We start from the raw sequence: 20,581 nt of genomic DNA on the forward strand, positions 1-20,581 counted from the left end.
ATATTGATCTGTATGCCTATGTCTGCTTTGAAGTAGTTCTTTTATAGGTGAAAATATCTAAATTATTATTCTGTGGAGCCGTGAACAGGCAAGGAAGCCGTGGGTGACAAAAGTTCGAGAACCACTAGCCTAAGCTATGAATCACCGGCTGAATCTTTACGAGTTTTTCAGACACAGAAGTGATTGAGGAAAGGTTCATTTCCTACCCACTCTTGCCGAACTATCGTGCAACGTCCTCTACGACAAAAAACTGGACTAAACTTTTTTTCTGTGCCAAAAAAAAACCTTCCTTCGCGAGACTAACTTTTTCATAAACCACGCATTGAAAAATATTTTAATTCCTTCAATTTTGATGAATTTTTAAACTTTTTAAAATTGTTTATGAATTCATGGGACACCCTGTATATTATGCAGCATATTTTATTGGAGGAGATTTTATTCATGAAAGTTAATGCTCTTGGTGTAATAAATGTGTATTGTAATAGGTTGTCTGGAGAAAACGGCACCCGAACTTCAAAATTGAATATCTACAAACAGTGTCGTGTCTTAACGCATGGGCCTCACCCGGGTACGGCCAACACCAGTTAAAGCAGAGTGTGCTGCTTCTTTCTTCCTGCTGAAACTTTCTTCCGCATTTATCACACGTGGCTGCCATTATGTATAACGGTGGGCATTTTTGAAATAATCTAATGTGAATTCGAGTGACTTTGAGTGCCACAGTCGTACTTGAAGTAGATACACATCGATCTGCGTCTGAAGAACGGATGGAATCTTAGACGACTGTGGCACCATCTATCGTTGAAATCTGTAGTATATTTATAATAATCTGTAAAATTTCACGGGCTGTCCGACAAACATGCGGAAATGCCTGACCAGGATACACTGTACAAGCGAGGACATGAAAATTAAATCAGTTCTACTTACAGTGGCTACTGCACTTATGGTATATGCGTGTCCAGAAACAAGTCCATTTGGATCCGAGCGATAAGACAGTCTCCAGTCACCCTAGAAATGACGGTATACTAAGTATTAGTAATTAGTAAATATATAGGGTGGATACTACCGACCACCCAATAATTACACACGTGATTCCTTCCGAAAAATTAATATCGGGAAAGTGTTTTCAGTTTCTTGATTTAACCAATAATTATGGAGTTATAACGCATCAAAAATTGATGACGTCACTTTCAAATCCTGCCAAAAATTCACAGAACCTATAACTTGGTGTTTTTAAGTTGATGGCCATGCTATAACACCTGAGAGTAATCGGGAAAGCTAAAGCTGTGCAAACCAGTTTTTTTCCTTGTTCTTTCCCTCAAAAAATTTGACTTAACAGTGAAAGAAATAAAATTATTTACACATTTTGGCAAAAAAGTGTTGATTTTGGGAAAAAGCATCCTGTAAAACGCTGATGCCCCCCCTTTTTAAGAAACACGGGGGGGGGGCATAACGATCGCAATTGATAACAGATTTGTAAGAAAAAGCATTGAAAACAAATCTATAAAGGCTGTTTTCGTTGGGTGTTTGGTTCTATCTGACCGTTAGAAAACTGACAAGTCACTAAACTTCGAAACGTTATAACTTCCTTAATATTCGTCCACTTCTAAAACGGAAAAACCACTTTTCTATATTAGTTTTTCACAAGCAATCACGCGTGTAATTATTGGGCGGCCGAGCATATTTTCAAGAGAGAGAGAGAGAGAGATATTTCTCAAGTAACATTTCCTATGAGAAGTTCCGTTTCCAAGCTCACCTTTCTGGAACAGGTGATGAAAGCTCCGCTGTTCGACGCCTGCAGCAAAGTGCCGTATAGATGCGAAGAAGCTGACGTCTCCATCTCGTACCTTTCGGCCAGTCCACCCGTTAAATCGACCAGAGCGTCCATCGCCAGGCCACCCTCGAGTGCCTCGTACGAACCATGCAGTCTGGAACCCACAAAGAAAGCACAGTCATACTAAGCTAGCGTTTCTCAACCCATGGTCCATGGACCAGAGGATGTCCACAGGCAGACTTGATAATTTAATTCTAACTGAATGAAAAATTATTCAACCTTTGTAATTGATAAAAGTAATACAGTAATACCCCTTTTTTTACGGACACCAGTGGGACCAAAAAAAAAAATCGTCCGTAAAAGATGGGTGACCGTTAATCAGGGGTTTCAAATGCATACTTTTACTATTCAAAGGGATAAATGTAAATACTGCCAAATAATAATTTGGCAGTAAAAAAGGGTGGCGCATTTGTGGGGTGACCGTTAAGAGCTGGTTTTACTTGAAAATTATACTTTCAATACTTAGGTTTACCATACATTATCGAGGGAAAGGTATGAAACTGCGATCCTAAATACGGTATGTTACTAAATTTCGCCTAAAAGAATTCAATTTATTGTCTTAATTGCAATTTGCTAATTACTGCTAAAAATGCTGAAGGGTGAAAAAATAAATGGTTGTACAAATCGCAGTAAACAAAAATGTATTTTACAAAAAAAATATTCACCTGATGTTGATGACCATATTTCACTGAGAAAAATACGGTTAACTGAGATCTTAAATAATAATCTGTAAAATATACAGGACATCGCCAATTGTCATCGAAAACATTGCCAAAAGTACGCACAATCGGCAATCGCTATTAATTGCGTTCTTAAAAAACGTTGAACCTGATATATATGTGAGACGAATTCATATATTAAAATATATATTTATAATTTTTTCCATAATTATTATAATTTATATAATAATAATTATGGATGTGTATTCACGAATCCAGTGAATACTATATTACATGTTCAAATGAGTATCATTGAAAAAAATGGGAATCTTACTTAAAAAAAAATCTGAACAACGGGAAAATTACAGAAATGTCTTGTAATACGGGACACAAATGGACCGTCAAAATTTTCCAGACATTTTACTGGTCCTTGTATTCAGAAAGATCGAGAAACGATGGTCTAGGCTAGTGATGGGCAAACTACGGCCTGCAAAACGTGTTCCGGTAGAAAAGTATCAATACATACAACACAATAAATATCTAGGCTGACCAATATTTCCTTCATAAAGATACGGGAAAAAGAAATCCGGGATCCATACGGGATATCATAAATTATCACCAAAAAAATTTTTAAGTGCACATTAAGTTTATTATAGCCAAAAAAAAAAAATAAACACCCCGTCAAAGACAAGTTCATTCATTCCTTCAAACCGAGCACAACTCCGGTCTATCGCCCCATAAGCGATTTACTACCGATTGAGTTGTGCCGGAAGTATGAGTTTGTGTCCTCTAAAAATCCCCCGGGCCACGAAAGCGATTGTATACAAAGTGTACGTTACACAAAATACACTCAACTGGCCTCACGACATTTGACCAATTGCTGCTGCCCAGCTCTCAAATTCCAGACAAGTAAACTTTTTTGGATATGGTTATCATTTGGTTATTGCTCATTAAGCGGTGTGGATTGCATTTCGAATTTATGGGATTCCCTGTATGTTTCTATGACCAACGGTTCACGAATTGTGCCGAAACTGACTCACAAGTTTTCACCACGGTATATAAAAAAGGAGGAGAAGGAGGTGGAGCATACAAAATTCATAGACTTAATTTTAATGAAACCCAAACTTGTTGCGTAGCTGCTACTAACGCAAGTACAATGGCGGCATCACAAAACACATCACAAAGTCGATAAAAAGTGATCGATTTCACCCTTCATATGTTTGACGAGATCAATTTAGGATGGATCGCAACACGCATCGTAATATTTCGTAAAAGGGGGTCAAAATAATTTCAATCGATTTGATCTTGAAAAATCTCATCCGATGTTTTGACGAAAATGAGGATGATAAAGGAATATAAATTACTAAAAACAAACCCTAAGGGTCGTGTTTTACATCGTCATGTTTGGCAATAGTAAATTTGGGTTAATAGTTCGACCAGAGGAAACAAAATAATTTCCCAACTATCATTCAATACGCAAAGTTTCGTGATCCTGGTGTATAATTTCCCACTTATAATCGAATTTCGTTTGTTGAAACGATTCAAAGAAGAAACAACAAAAGGGAAATAATTCGTTATAGAGACGGAGAACAAACATGGGTTGATACGAGCGCCCTGCATTAGGGCTTGTACTCCCAGAAAAACAGAGTAGTTCGAAAATCTAATTAGACATGACGCTCAACACGCGATCCTAGTAAAATATGCGTCCACAAAATATGTACATACGTTAGTTCATTATCGGAAATGAGTGAAATATTTCTGTCTTTTCTGGACTTGGTTGTATTTTAGCTGAACACGGAACCCTCTAAGCATGTACGTCAAGGGTGTTCAACCTTCAAGAGAGCGCGGGCAACTTCCATTGATTTGAAAACGTGTCATGGGCCACTTAATCTAGTTCGATCTTGAACAGAGTCGCAGGTTACTTAAGTTATCTATAAATGTTCCGTGGCCCCACTTAATTGATCTGGGAATATGTCGCGGGTCACTCAAGTGATGTTGAACAGCGTTGTCGGTCACTGATCAGGAAATTGCGCCTCCTAGTTAATTTTTAGTTCAGCAAATTAAGTTTGATGTCGCGAGCCACATCAGATGATTCCGAGGGTCACATCTGGCCCGCGGGTCATGGATTGAGCAAGTATGATGTGAACGCGGTATATTTTACCAATTCGCATATTAGGAAAAGAAGGGGGAAGGGGGGAGTTTGCTTTTTGACAATTTTGCTCTTTAAGCAGTAAAAACTGTTTTTAAAAGTGAGAATTGTGTAGTCCCGCATTTTCAAGGCGAAAATATTCCGCTGATGCGAATTTAACTAAATTAAATTCATTATTCATTAAATTATCTAATCCGACTTGATTACATTTTCTATAATTTCATCACAATTTTGTTAAATTTTCTCGCAAAACTTAATTAAAATTTCTACAATTCTATTACGTTTTCTACAATTTTATCAAATTTTTTTAAAATTTTAACAAATTTGTCAAATTACTTACCCGAACTTTATTAAATTTTCTACTTCAACTACTTTCTACTATTTTATCACATTTTCTTCAATTTTATTATTTTTTGCCGAGGTGCATCTAATTTTATACCACAGCTGTATTAAATTTTCTACAATATTAAATTTTCTGAAATTTTATCAAACTATCTGCCTCAACTTTATTAAATTTTGCACCACAGTTTTATTAAATTGTTCACAATTTTATCACATTTGCTACAATTTTATTATTTTTTTCCAGAGATTTATTGAATTTTATACCACAGCTTTATCAAATTTTCTACAATTTTATCAATTACATTTTCCATAACTTCATTAAATTTTTCAGAAGTTCATTAAATTTTCCACAATTTTATTAGATTTTCTACACCTTCATTAAACTTTTTACCGAAATTTAAAAATTTTCAAGCACTTAAAAACTTTTGATGACAATGGTTTTCACAAACCCTGATTTCTGACACATGTCTGGGTGCGGCAGATGATCAAGTCCAGGGCTTACTGGCACCGTGCCCGTATCTTCCCGGGTAGAGCAATGCACTTTTCCTTTTCTTTCAACCGTACACGGCCCAGACTCCATTTACGTTGACAATTTTAACCATTGCCGCCAAGAAGGAGGCAAGACCTCGTGTTGGAACTTTATTAACTTTATTTATTATGCACTGCGGGATTCCGGCAAGCTTACTCAAATCGATGTTCCTCAAATCGATGTTCCTCGTAACGCAAGGGGTGTTAGTTTGACGTCCTGCACCAGGTGCGCACTGCTTAGGCGTGTCCAATCTCCGTAGAGTGATGCATGACATATTATAAGAAATGAATATGTCCCGATAAAACGGTGTTATAATAAAATATGTTATGATAAAATGGTTATTATACATAATAATCGGCTATTGTGCATACTTGCCAATCGTCTTGGTAAGTTTGATGGATTTATTACTTTTGCCGGCGAATATGCATAATACCCAAGCGTCATTGGTAAATTTGATAAATACTTGAAATTTATCACCTTTATCTGTAATTATGCGTAATACCCTAGTGTAATTTCGAAATTTAATAAATATGAAAAAAAACTTCCAAATGAGTCTAGTACGTGTGATGACGATATAATGATGTAATACATGTATGAATTATCATTTATAGTATGCCACAAACAGTCGAATCCCGTTATAACGAACTGCAAGGGACCGGAGAAATCACTTCGTTATAACCAAATTTTGTTATAAAGAAATTCCAGGTTTTTGTATTGTTAATATGAAAACATATCTGGGGATTTGAAAAGTGTTCGTTAAAATGAGATTTTCGTCATATCGGTATTTGTTAAAACGGGATTCGACTGTAGTACGATTTATCATGTTTAAGGGGCCGTTCAAGTATTACGTAAGCAAATTTTTAGCCATTTTTGACACCCCCCCCCCCCCTGTCAGCAAAATTTCGTCATCAGCTCTGCCCCTCTGAATCCTAACTCATATTTTCATGAAGAGTGGTTGAGGACGTAAGCATTATCCAACCCCCCCCCTCCCCCCTGTCATCAAAAGTCAGCAAATCGGAAACCCCCCCCCCTTCCATCGATGATGACGTAATACTTGAACGACCCCTAAACAACGCGACGCTTGGGGATTATGCATAGTCACCGGTGAAAGTGCTTAATTCAGGGAAATTTATCAAATTTACCAACGACACTTGGGTACTATGCATAACCGCCAGTTAAAGTGACAAATTTAGGAAAATTTACCAAACATGCCAAAATGTTCGGTGGTTATGCATAATAACAGGTTCTTATGCATGACAACCGGATTTATCACATTCACCGTAACAAATAAGCTTTTTATAAATAAATTATTGCATCGCGACATTTACGGATTGGATGCTGCGTCAACGTAAATGGGTCGAAAGTGTGGGTCTTACTTGGCGTAAGCCTTTTCCAGCAGAGACACCCAAAATTCGTTCTGGTTCGAGCTCCTCGAGTAGATGAGTTTCCGTCGTTTGGTCGGCAGGAGATCGTCGATGTGAACCGCGACCCATCGGCCGAAACGCCAGAAGTGAAAAATTACTCTCCCCGTGTAACCCTCACCGATCAGCGGTTGTTTCTGAGGAATGACCTGAAAGAGATTCAAAAAATTGGAAAATTTTATTTCTTCATAATTAATATTCACTAGATTATAGCCGAACATGGAACGTACAAGAGTTCTCAGTGAAAAAAAAATACATATTTATACAGTATCTTGTAAATTTGTCAGAAAATTCTGAAAAAAACCATTTAAATGGGTTTCATACCTTATGAAGTGGTGCAAAAACTATGCTCTAATATAAATATATCATTAAAAATACTATTTGACCATTGATTCATTTGAAACCTTTTACACATGCTTTAGATTGTATGTGCTATCCTATGCTGGCATATAGTTTTACATATCTTGGATACTGTGAATTTTTTGTAAATTTGCAAAAAAAATGCATTAAAAATCACATGATAAAATACTATAACATCAATGTAACTGAATAAAAATTGATTCAAAATAAAGGAAAATGTTCAGTTCATGAAATGAAGCAAAAAAATTTGAGATTTCATTGACTCAATCTTATTTAAAATTAAATTTCGAAAAATTTAGAATTTGAAATTTAATTTTAAATAAGATTGAGTCAATGAATCATCTTAATCATCTTAATCTCAATCCTTTGCTTCATTTCATGAACTGAGCATTTCCCTTTATTTTTAATCAATTTTTATTCAATCACATCGATGTCATAGTATTTTATCACGCGCGCAAACGGTTTTCAACCCTTTTACGATCACGGACGTAATATTACGTCCAAACGTCAGTGGAATAAATTGAAACAAGTTCTCTATATTAGCTTATTTCTCTCTTCATCATCGCGAAGCTTTATGAATCGAAGTTGCTTTTTCTTTCCCTCCTCTCCTTCTATACTTCTGTCCATGATTTTTTCCCACGTATATATAATGTATCTTTCTACTATGTATGTATGTAAGAGCGAAAGAAACCACGTAGTGGGGGATGAAAAGAGACAAAATAAATCTCTTACTTTCTTATCTATCATGCTTTTACCTTATATATTTTTTTTTCCTTTCCCCCTTCCTTTTTTTAACGTGCGGTTAAGTTGGGACGAGGTTACCAGATTTATTACCGATTCGTCAAATAGAGATGATCCAAATTTCTTGCCAAAAGCTTGTACGTAAATTAATGAACGCATTTTTTTTCTTTTGAAAATTTACAAAAAAAAATTGAATATCCAAGCTATATAAAACTTCATATCAACATAGAATTGCTCATACAATAAAGAGCATGTGTGAAAAATTTGAAATAAAACAATGGTTAAATATCATTTTAAATGATAATTTTCTATTTGAGCATAGTCTTTCACCATGTCAAAAGCAGTATTCGCATCTGGATGCGCAATTCAAGCATCAAAATTCAATTTCACTCCTCCAAATTTTGTCGAGGGGTGAAAATACTCTTTCAAACTTTAGGTAATTTTTTTAATAGAGTTAAGTCTCACTAATAGTCGTCTTCATTTACTTCTGAGCCACCCGACTTTTTTTTAATATAAAATCCCGTTTTTTAAGCACTTTACGATCAAGGACGTAATATTGCGTCCAAACGCCTTTGGAATAAGGTCACACAAGCTCTCTCTGTTTTCTTTCCTCTCTTATCACCGCCAGGCTTTGTTGTAACCCTACGAAGTTGTTCTTTTTACCTTCTATTTTTTCTATAGTTGGTGACTTTTTCCCCCACATATGATGTATCCTTCTGCTATATACGTATAAGAGCGAAAGAGAACTGGTTGGGTGAGGGGGGAAAAGAGAAATCTACTTCGTATAACTACACTCTCTTATTCTACACTTATGTATTATACTGTTTTCCTTTAATTTTTGTTTTCTTTTTTCCCCCCTTCAACTTCTTTACCTTTCTCTACCGTGCGGTTAGGTTATAGGACGAGGTTACCATTTACTTTTCGCCCATTCGTCAAATAGAGATCCGATTTTCGCTCCGAAACCTTGTAAGCGAAGTTGTTAAAGAAGCTTCTCAAATTTTTGTTGTTAACTGGAATGAGGATAAAGAGTATTTTCGTAACTTAATTAATTATGTTATGATGGTTTATGTGAGAATAAATATAAATGTTCACCTCCCACACATATTTGACATGTTTCGACGTTTTTTACGTAATTTTAACGCTTTAACTTCGCAAAAAATGGGAAACATGCAGGATGTCCCGTAAATTCTTATATAAATTGAAACTTCATAAAAATTGAACGAACTGGTACATTTGAATGCGATTCGTGGAAACATTCTCCCGAAGGGGAATTTTTTTTTATACAGAAAAAAAGTTGGTTCAAATATTCGTCAATGGAGGGCACTGAACTAAGGCAAATCACTGGAAATACGCGAATCAGAGTCCTGTAAAATGCAGGGTACTGCCCTGTACTTCCATGTGCGAAAAATAACTTTCATTTTCGTATCTCAAATTACTAGAAAGCGATTCAGTAGTTCATTATATTCCATCGTCCACTTATGATGGGACCAGTTTAATGGCCAATACGCTGTGGGATTTGCAATAACCCTTTTATTTTGCCTCCATTGGTAACACAGTTGCCCACTTTTCCGGTGTATGGTGGCTTTTCTTGGCGAGAATTCGAGATATCGGTATATTTCCACATATTTCAGCTCCCAATATCTTTTTCTCCATGAAATACCGTCACTCTAGTTAAAAGCTAGGATCACACTCATGCCCAGCCTGGCCCAATACTCATTCGCAAATATGTGCTTCCAATGTTTTTATCCCCCACCCATGCTGCAATGAGGCATCAGTGGTAGGCTGGCTACATATTGATCCAATCTAGCTCAATGTTCCTTGGTGAAAATAATTGTTTCTAGAACAATTTAATACGCCAGGCAGGCGTGTTGTGACTGTTGGCGTTCTTCGACCAATTTGCGGTTAGACTGATTGGAAGATCGGGAAGGAAGGCGGCTACTTGAACTTTGGCTGGAGACAACCTTGGAACGTATTGGGCCTGGGCTGGACACGAGTGTGGTCCTGTCTTAAGGATATTCCTACCTGTTCCATGAGATCGGGTCTTTGAGCCACAGCCGCGCATGATGATAAGAACCAGCAGTTTGCGAGGGCTCCTTGTATTATATCTTGTCTGCTGACGCCATCGACAAGAAGATATGGATCTTGAACCAACTCCTGTAGACAAATACGAATATGGCATCAACACACACAAGACCCTTTGAAATTATAAGAATACGTTTATTTCATTTGCAAATATGAGTCGAGGTTTGTTCAAAAATTATCCGACCGTGATTTTTCGTGCGTCGATGAAGCTAGGGAGGCGTGGTTTAGTGCACGTATGCGCTTGAATTTTTTTCTGCCTGCGGAAGCTGCCAGTCATTGACAAACCATCGATGAGTGTTTTAGTGTATGTATTAGCACCGTAACATTTTCGTGTTTTGCCAAAATGGCAGAAAAACTTGAACAAATTTACTGCATTAAATTTTGTGTGAAGCTTGATGATTTCTGAATGGACACGATCCGCAACATTCAACAGGCCTCCGGAGATGAAACAACTGGCACCACACATACAAAAGAGCGGTACAACCACTTCATAGATGGCCACACCACATTGGAAAATGAAGCACGTTCTTTGGTAGGCCTTCAACATCCTGAAATAAGATCGTCATTGACTTAAGGCCACTACACACTACGCTGACGTGACGTTGTCCCACATCACGTCAGATAAACAGAAATCGGATTCGTGAGAATTCTGTGATGTAGGAATAACATATCCACGTGATTCCCACGTCACAGAGTTCCCAAGGATCAGAATTCGACGTGAATCTGACGTAATGTGGAACCACGTCAAGTCAGCGTAGTGTATAGCGGCCTTAAGTGAGGACTCTGCTGATACAAGATCGTCGAATCACGAATAGAGAACTTGTAGACCACAAGCATTAGATTAGATTCGTCCATTCTATTTTGGTTGATGATTTTTTGATTGATCTCAGCCCCAACATTTTCTATAGCAGAAAGCCTTTGCGCAAAGCTTTCACGTCTTTGAAGTCACCCATTTCACCTGTAGCCATTGGATATAGCAGTCCGACGTATGCGAAATCTTTACCCATTTTGCAGTGTATATCCAATGACTATAGGTGAAATGGACGACTTTATTGACGTCACGAGCTTTGCGCGGAGACTTTCTGCTATAGGAAAGTGTTGTCTCAGCGAAGATCGTATCAAAGCTGCCAGCGATCAGGCAGAAGCAAATCCGTTTGGCGATCCCATAGGACAATGTTTCTCAACCGCCGGGCCGCGGCCCGGTACTGGGCCGTGACATCATTCATACCGGGCCGCGACTGATCTGCCGTTTCCTTTTTTCCCCATTCACGTTCCGTTAATCATGTGTTTGACCGGGTCTCCCACTTACAAAAATAAATTAAACCGGGCCGCGGGCTTCCAAAGGTTGAGAACCACTGGCATAGGACATGCTAAAGTACTATAACCACACAGCACAACTATCACCAATGGGTTCTGCGTCGCAATTGGCAGCTCCATCACCATTAATGCAGTTACGTTGTTCAAGTTTTTCCTGAAACACCGAAAATGCAACGGAACTCGCTTACACTTCTTCACTCATCGACCGGCGGCTGTCGGCCTCTGCAAACAGAAAAAAGAAAACGCAAGCATGCGCGCTATGATTGCGAACATACGTGCACCAAACCACGCTTTCCTAGCTCTATTGGTCCAAGCACGAAAAATTATGATCGGATACTTTTTGAACCGACCTCGTAAATTTCAGGTCAGAATGTGTAAATGTATTTACATGTGGCCTCATCCACAGGATCTTCGGATCCCTCTTCCGCTTATTATGGTAAAGAGATGTCTCTGACGGTGGGAAGGACGTATCGACGTATAGCCCATTGCCATCCGTTGTGCCAGTGGCGTAGGATTCTTCGTCGCTGTCCATATTTGCACGGCCAGAGGTATAAGGCACCATCTCGGATATTACCGAAATAGCATTGTTCTGTTAAAGAAAAGCGTGGATTCATATGTAAACGTAATGCAAACCATTTATGAAAAAGCAAATATACGCTGAAGCTAAATGAGGGTTTATAACAAGGGTGTTCACTGCTCAATCTTTAGAAGAGTGCGGCAACTTCATTGGTTTTTGGAAACGTGCCGCGGGCCACTTAAGTGATCTGTAAATGTGTTGCGGGCCACTTGAGTGCTCTGGAACTGTCTCGCGGGTCACTTAATTGCTCTGGAACTGTCTTGCGGGTCACTTAATTGCTCTGGAACTGTGCCACATACCACTTGGGGGATATGTAAATATGTCGAAGGTCACTTGAGTGATCTGGAAATGTGGTGCAGATCACTTAAGCGAATTGCAAATGCGCCGCGGGCCACTTGGAGGATGTGGAACTGCACCACAGGTCACTTAGTGCTCTGGAACCACGTGGTAGTTCACTAAAGTTATCTATATAAATGCGTCATAAATCAGAGGCGTATGCGGGGGGGGGGGCATAGGTGACTCTCCCCCCATCAAGCCGAAATTCTAAAAAAATTCAAATATTTTCGTAAAATAATTAAAATATCGAAAGAAAATGCCCATTTTATACGCCATTTCAATCAATCTCGGTTAATTTAAATGATTTATGGGGGGGGGGGGGGCATTGACTCAAAATAAGTCTGGAAAAAATTCCTTGTGACCCCTTCCAAGCCTTTCTATTTGTCCCCCCCCCCCCCACACACACACACACAAAAGTCGGTCTTACAAGTACCCTGCCGTGGGTCACTTGAATGATCTGTAAAAAAGTGTCGCTTAGTTCATTTTTATTAAATTAGAGTTGAAGTCACGGGGCACATCAGGTGACTCCAAGGGCTACATTTGACCCGCTGGCTATGTGTTAAACATATATGGAGTCGACGCTCGTTTTTACGAACCCGTATGGACGTGAAAAATAGTTCCTAAAATCGAAAATTCTTAAATGAGAAAGACATTTAAAGAAATGATATATTTGTTTAGGAGACCAGAAAATTAGTTCATAAAAAACGTGCAGTTCGTAAATTGGAGGTTCGTAAAATCGAGCGTCGACTATATAAGATCTTGAATCCGTGTGTGGATATCATTATCATCTAGAGCAGGAATTGTTCGTGATCCCGGCCCGGGAAAGTAGTTCTAGTGGGGAAAGTATCAAAGTATCAATATATACACACAACAGAATAGTGGCATAGGCCGACCATATTTCCTTCCTAAAAAATACGGGAAATCGGAATCCATGCGGAATATCCATAGTTATTGCAAAAAATTGTCAAATGCAAATGAAGATGCCAATTACGTCCAAAAAAAAATTGTCAACGGCAAGTAAAGTTGCCTAATCAGACAAAGAATTGATTGATAAATTTTGCGTTCATAGCCTTCAAATAACATTGAAATTAACAGAAATTGATTATAATAACATATAAAGGTATTTTTTCCGAAATTTCAATTAAAAAAATATTTTTCTGCATTAAAAAAATAAATTTTTGATCGTGGGGAAGGGGGGGCCAAAATTGCTAAAAATTTTCTTACGTAATACTTGAACGGCCCCTCACCAGAAAAAAAATTGGTCACTTAGGTAATTGTACCTACTGTATCTATCCTCAGGATGAAGTTTTACAATGTAGGCTTGTTTCTTTTGTTCTGGACTAGGGTCAGTAATAAAATGAAGTCTGCTGAACATAATTAATCAAAATAATTGCCCTTCACTGAACATTTTATTCTCTAAATTATGACGGATGTCCCACAATGGCGATGCCAAACAATATTTGTCTCAAACACTGAAAAAAGTGGTTGAAAGGATGTGGTGGATTGTCATTAGACTCAAATCTAATAGAGAGACCGTGAAAGGTAACTTAATCCTTTACGCGGTTTTTTTAAGTTTTATTGATCCGCATTATATCCGAAACAGTGGAAATCACTAAAACTTTTATAAATTGCCACCTATTTTCACGTGGATTTTTTTTTTTTTTACGATTGCTAGCTGATAAATGCTTTCCCCTCCCTAACATAAAATGATAATAATAAAAGAAAACAAGGAAGAGGAAAAACTATCGTTTCCTATTATTTATACTATATTACCTAGAAGGGAAAAGAACAAAATCGTCTCTTTTCCCCCTCTGTTATCAGACTTCGAACAAAGCTTACTTCTCCCCCCACTGATAGTTGATTGGCAGGACGGGAGGGAGGAAAACATGTTATTAGGGGAAGGAAACTTTCTACGGTATATGGGTTGGAGAAACCGTTTTGAGAGAGTTTTAAGAACCCGAGATACCTCAGGATTGCCGCTGTAAGGGTTAAGCCAGCTCACCACACACACGTCAAGCTCACCAGCACAGCTTTCTCTGTACAGGTGAACGTGAAGTATGTAATGGCCTTTATCTTAGGAGCCATTTGACGTTTATTAGATCCACAAAGGATATTGGTGAAACATCCATGCGAATTGGGATATTTTGAGCCCAATAAGACCACGCACATGGTTAGGGGACAAAGAGGAATGTAGAATATAGATAAGCAACGAAAACAGTAACATTGTTTTGTTATACCCCGCACATACTCGAAGAGCGAGGCAAAGGAGAGAAAGAGACAAATCCAAGAGGTGCGCGACTCGAATAATCAAGTTTGTTTGCAGCCAAGGCTGCGCACATACTGGAAAGAAGTAGTACAAGGTACGATAATCGCGACTAGGAAGAAAGAAATCGCATAAGGGTGGAGGAAGAGGTGTCCGCACATAGCCAGGAGGAGGAGGATGGAGAAAATGACCAGACGGGTTCTGGAATGTAAGGATGTGATGATGATGATGATCCCTCGGCAGAAGCTATTCTATTTTTTTAAAGAAAGAAAGAGAGAGCGCGAATCGGGAAAAGAGGGTTCAATCAGTGAATAGAGGTTATAGAGGCGAAAACAAACTTTTTTGTTCAAATAGCGCACCTCGTGGAGTTGCCTCGAGAGAGGGCCACACATTCAAATTTTATTAAGAGAAAGTTTTTCATAAGTGGAGCTGATTCAAACTTCCACGAAGGCACATATATTCGGGCCGTCAAAAATGTACTAGTAAACAAAAACATAATCAACAGCTCTGATCGCAGCCCCATGACTTCGGGTCATTACGAGCGGGAATTTTAAGAAAGTTTGTATAGAACAATCAAAAAGCTCCATTTAGCAAGCAACCAATCAGAACGTTGAATTAGACTTTCGCATGCAGGCTCTCGACTCCACGGCATCTTACTTTAACAGACGTATTTTCTGTCCGCTGAGAAATCGGGAGATCTTATTGAAATTAAGATTTAGTGGTCGGAATCCCAACTCAAGTGGGATTCCAGTCAGCGTGATGGTGGTTATTTTAATTTTTTTTCCCTTTGAAGACGGCACCCATAGTGCGTCGAAATGCATTAGGAATTTCGTTTTTTTCGGTGCGTTTGCCTTTTCCGTTGTTCTCCCTTTTGTGACTAAAAATAAGTGATCACATATTGCATGACCTCATGAAATAAATTTCCCGGCCGAGTGCGTTTTCAATATTTACTTAAGGAGTACGACAATGTTTTTCGGCCAGACACTGTAATAAGTTACTATAAGTATACCATGAACGAATGATAAAGCTTCGGAATTTCCGCATAAAAATGCAGTAGCTGCCAGATATTTATTAGAACGAAATAGCATCGATCCAGGCGTGGATTCAGGGTGATGTGTTAGGAGTTGGGGGGGGGGGGTATCTTATTGTTTACTGAAAGACCAGACGCGCCTCCACGTTAATATTCGTGAGAACCTCTAACGTATTGGAGACGCGCCGGAGACCGTTTATTGAGTAAAAGAAAATCTGACTGCAAGAGCCATACAGAATGGACACAACCGTGGAAGACAATACTGTCCCATCACGAGTCCAAGATTCTTGGATAGATATATGTGAGAAAAGGAAAGGTGACAGAGCAGCGCGTCCGCTTTCGAGGGAGCTTGGTGTCCAGACCTAGGCTCCCACCCGGGCCGTCTGCGCCGGGGAGCATCTCTGCTGGCCGTCTGCCAGAGAGTGATGGCTCCCATCTAGCCGTTGCTAGAGAGCGCTCCCATCCAGGAAGCTGGAGAGCCAAGTTTTACCAAGGGGGGACACCGCGCCGTCCCTCTACGACGGTTACAGAAAAAAAAAAAGATTGAGCGAAGCAGAGTGCCCGTGCTGTGCAGATTTCCAAAATGATGAAAAAAGAGAGAAAAAAAAAAGTGCAAGAAAGAACAGTATACAAATATACAAAATGTACAGGAGATCCTATAATACACACTATATACACACGATAATACACATGTGATCCTATAGTTACGGCGTCGACATCAGGGAGCTTACACAAGCCCTGGGTGTGGTGAGTGGTTGAGTTGGTCGTATCGCATCTCGTTGAGGGGTTTCGGATTACACCAGCATAAAATGTTGACCGGTGGAGCGTGATCTGGTAACTGGCGGGTCAAGATCATCCGTATTTCCGCTGTCAGAGTCGCTAGACGGGGGGTCAGACATGGTATCTTGACGTAGAAGGTGCGAAAAAGCTTCCAAGAAGTTAATTAGTGCAGCAATTTTGTTGTAGTTGAAGGGGCTGCGCATCATACGTCGTTTCCATGCATATTGGTGCACGCTCCAGTCTCCCAAGAAGAAGGAGTGGTACGATTCCGTAAGGGTACATATGGAAACGTAGTGATGGAGATCGCCGATTCCCCCGCAGGCGCAGAAGTGGTTATTCGAGGCCTTAAACCTCTTCAAGTACGTCGGGAAGGGACCATGTTCCGTGTAAAAGATGATTTTCGTCCTTGACCACACCTCCCGACCACGTGAGACCGTTGGGACAATGAGGTTAACGTTGGTGGAAGTCTCCTCCGCATTCCATATGAGTTGCCACCTGCGGAGGACCACTTATTGTTTACCAATGGAATTGCAATTTTGACAGTATAAAAAAATTACGGGACGGAACTCTACGTCAAACGACTCAACCTGGGACCAGGGTAAAAATCCAGTAGAAAGAAAACAAACGGCAAGAAGTTACTTTAATAATTGAAAAGAGATCTTGATATTGGATTTGGTGGGGGAGGGGGGGGGGTGTGCCCGTAAAAGAAACATAGTGAAAAGAGGGTCCACAGGTGGACAAAAACAAAAAGTTTAAAAAATTCATTGCTCTGCTTGGTATTGAGGAATGGAGGCACGGGACGTCTTCATTGCCATTCATACGACAAACTGGCTGAAAAGATAAAAATCAGTGTATATCTCACCTCACAACACAGCGCAGAATATCTTACAATACGTTTACAGTGTATTAGACACTACTACTATTACTACTTTACGCATTCGACTGCCTTTCTTGTCACTTTTCTTTAAAATGGTACTGGAGTGAACTTTTTTTAATAGGAAAATGTTTCGAAATGTTGAAAACAATAATAAATTTGGGACTATACCTATGCCATTTTCTGTGAAAAAAAAGTCATTTTATGTCAAATATTTTAAGCAAAATTCCTATAATATTCGAACCACGATTGCAAAAAGTTCTATGAATGGAATATTTTGTTATTTTCACAGTACATTTAGCTAATAATAACGCAGGTTGTGGACTAAAATTTAAATGACTGAACGATATGCTCATGAGTTAGTTACACTCAAATCTGTTGGTGTGCATGTGCATTTTTTGAAATTTCATTCCACACTGTAATTAGACAAATTTATGTGGTAGACCTTAGATTTTGATACAAAACCTCAGCAACATATGGCAAAATGTTATGTTACAATTTTGTAACGATACAATCAACAGTTCTTTAGAAATCATGTTTGAAACTCAAGCAAAAGGACAAAAATAGTATTCTTCGTCATACAGGGTGCATAGCAAACAGATACATTGCATTTTACTGACGAACCGTTGATCCTAGAAGCATGTTTCCAATTAGAAAAAAGTTTCCAAATAATGTTTAGTGCTCAGATATGTCATTTATGTTTCTATACAGTCCCCCGTGCGCCCCGAAACCCAGTTAGAAAGTTGTGGCCTTGTCTCTCCTGACGCCAACAAAAAAAATCCCATGTTTCTAATAGTGAAATATACGCTGAGATATTCGGATTCGAAAAACGGAAGAAAGTTGGGAAAAAAAAAATCTGTAAAAATGCGGAAAAATCGTTTTACCCGAATTTAACGCTATTTTTTAGCCAACTTTCCTCCATTTTTTGAATCCGAATATCTCCGCGTATATTTCACTTAGGAACATGGAATTTTTTTTTTTTGTTGGCACCAGGAGATACAAGGCAACAACTTTCTAACTGGGTTTCAGGGCACACGGGGATGACTACATAAAAAGTTAATTTTTATTTTATCTTAATAACCATACAACACCCCCCCCCCCTTGCAACATGAATGGCATACATGAGCACTACACGTTATTTGGGAACTTTTTCTAATTATAATTATACCTCCAGGGTCAACGGTTCGTCAGTAAAACGCAATATCTCCTGTTTGCTCTATGCACCCTGTATAAAACACGTCTGAACATTTTATTCCTGGATGACTTGCATGTAAAAACGCAACACTAAGGTGAACGTAACTTCGGTTTTATGCGTCATACAAATAAAACAATGCCTGTTTGGGAATCACAATAAGAAGAGCTTTCATAAAAAATAAAAAATCGATATTTTCTGAAATTTTAAACGTAGTTGGATGCCTCAACCACACACGCACCTCGTACACATTCCTTTGCAGAATTTCTAACGAATCAGTATATGCCGGAATGTATGTTCTGGGTTTGTGTGTGTGTGTGGGGGGGGGGGGGGGCCCATCGTATTTATGTTGTCAGAATTGTGATTGTTTTCGTGTTCTTACTTTTGCTGCCATCTGTCTTCAATATTTTTGAAGTGAAGATGGTAAATGCTTGAATTTTCAGGTTATGTAAGTGTTATATTGACACTGTAAAGAATTAAAGTAATATCAAAACGAAAGCAAATATGGCTAATTCAAAATTATTTTGTTTTCGACACGAACCTGGGGAAGAGAGCAAATGCCGAACCCAAGGATCGGATGTTTCTTTACAAGAAGAAGAATATCTCGCTCGAAATGTTCTCGGTTACCCATAAGCTTCTGGCAGATCTCGAGACTAAAGATGGAGAGAATCAGTTTCAAACCGATTGTTACACGGCAAAAAGTATATTAGAAAATATATTTATAATATTTCCAATTAGAAAAAGTTTCCAAATAATGTTTAGTACTCAGATATGTCGTTTGTGTTTCTATACAGTTCCCCGTGTGCCCCCAAAACCCAATTAGAAAGTTGTTGCCTTGTCTCTGCTGATGTCAACAAAAAAAAAACTATGTTTTTAAGTTCACAGTCGAGCCCGCTTATAACGAAATGGGATGTTAAGAAAAGTATCGGTTATATCTAATTTTTTTTTTTTTTTTTTGTGTTCCCAGTGAACCTGCAATACCAACGTAGTGTTAAAAATATCCCTTATATATTGCGAATTGACACATTTATGAATGCCGGCTATAACAAAGTTTATGGCAAGAATTTCTGTTTTTTAGGATTAAGTTCCATGACATTCAGAAATTCTCTTTCAGAAACAAAATCAGATCTCGTGAAAAAAAAGTGCTACTACCATACTATTCCGAGAAAGGCTATGTGTGTATGTGTTCTGTCAGCACCATCTATAGCTACATGACGATCTCTAGAAAAGCTGTATTAGGGCAGTATTCACCGACATGGTTTGAACTATAGTCACAATTTTTGGATAAGAGATCAACATAGATTGGTTAAAAACCTGAATTTAACCAATCCGCGTAGATCTCTTATCAACAAATTGTGACTATAATTTAAATTATGTCGGTGAATACCACCCTTAAGAGTTTGAAACTTTCATGCAGCTTTGATCTAGACCCGCTCTCAGGCGTATGTGGAAGGTGCGGTCGCACCGGGTCCCGCGGTTTGGGATCCCTCACTTACGGTAATGGAAGTGAAAAAATATTTGTATATACAGGGTGATTATAAAAAAACTATCCCGACATATGGGCCCCTAACTATCATACCATTCACAGAAACTGAATGAAATTTTGGCATAAGGTATTTTGAGGTATGCGATCAAGGATATGGAAAACAACAGTGTCACTCAAACAGTTACGGTTTACAGTGAGAAAATTTCGAAAATATCAAATGGCAACACCAAGTTTTTTGTATTGGAATGCGATCTCCATACCGAAAAACACTAAATAGCGTTGGAATGGCACCTGTAGCACGAAAATCCCCGGAGCTAGGCAAGGAAAAAGTAAAAAGGACTTTGCCGTGCACCAGAGCATTAATGTTCGTTTCATTCGTCACACCGTTTCTTCGGCTGAGATCCCAGCCTGATTAGTCCTCCACAAAACGAGAAGAAGAAACCAAGAAATGCAAATTTCGGGTTCTACGTAAGACACAGTCACGCTAGGTGAAAGAAAAGGCGCGGCGAAATGCGAGCCACGTATGTTGCTTTCTGCCATTCCGAACAAGATGCCGCTTTCAGGGAAAGAACGTGGGGAAATCGTAAAGATTTATTACCTGAATGGACAAAA

General features: G+C 38.7%; 1 protein-coding gene across 1 annotated transcript in view; it reads right to left on the reverse strand.

The window, feature by feature from the left end:
• Window positions 1-20,581, reverse strand: part of LOC149070385 (calpain-A-like) — a 46,573-nt gene that overhangs the window by 14,548 nt on the left and 11,444 nt on the right. Inside the window, exons 3-7 of the mRNA XM_089249528.1 lie at window positions 11,820-12,020; window positions 10,055-10,186; window positions 6,887-7,080; window positions 1,754-1,925; window positions 925-1,005 (exon numbers count right to left, since the gene is read on the reverse strand). Coding sequence (XP_089105654.1) covers window positions 925-1,005; window positions 1,754-1,925; window positions 6,887-7,080; window positions 10,055-10,186; window positions 11,820-12,020 — 780 coding nt within the window. The remainder of the gene's footprint in view (window positions 1-924; window positions 1,006-1,753; window positions 1,926-6,886; window positions 7,081-10,054; window positions 10,187-11,819; window positions 12,021-20,581) is intronic.

The sequence above is a fragment of the Pholcus phalangioides genome, unplaced genomic scaffold (assembly GCF_987345545.1).
Source record: "Pholcus phalangioides strain wild (caught in Gottingen) unplaced genomic scaffold, Ppha-v1.0 ptg000022l_1, whole genome shotgun sequence".
Lineage (NCBI taxonomy): Eukaryota > Metazoa > Arthropoda > Arachnida > Araneae > Pholcidae > Pholcus > Pholcus phalangioides.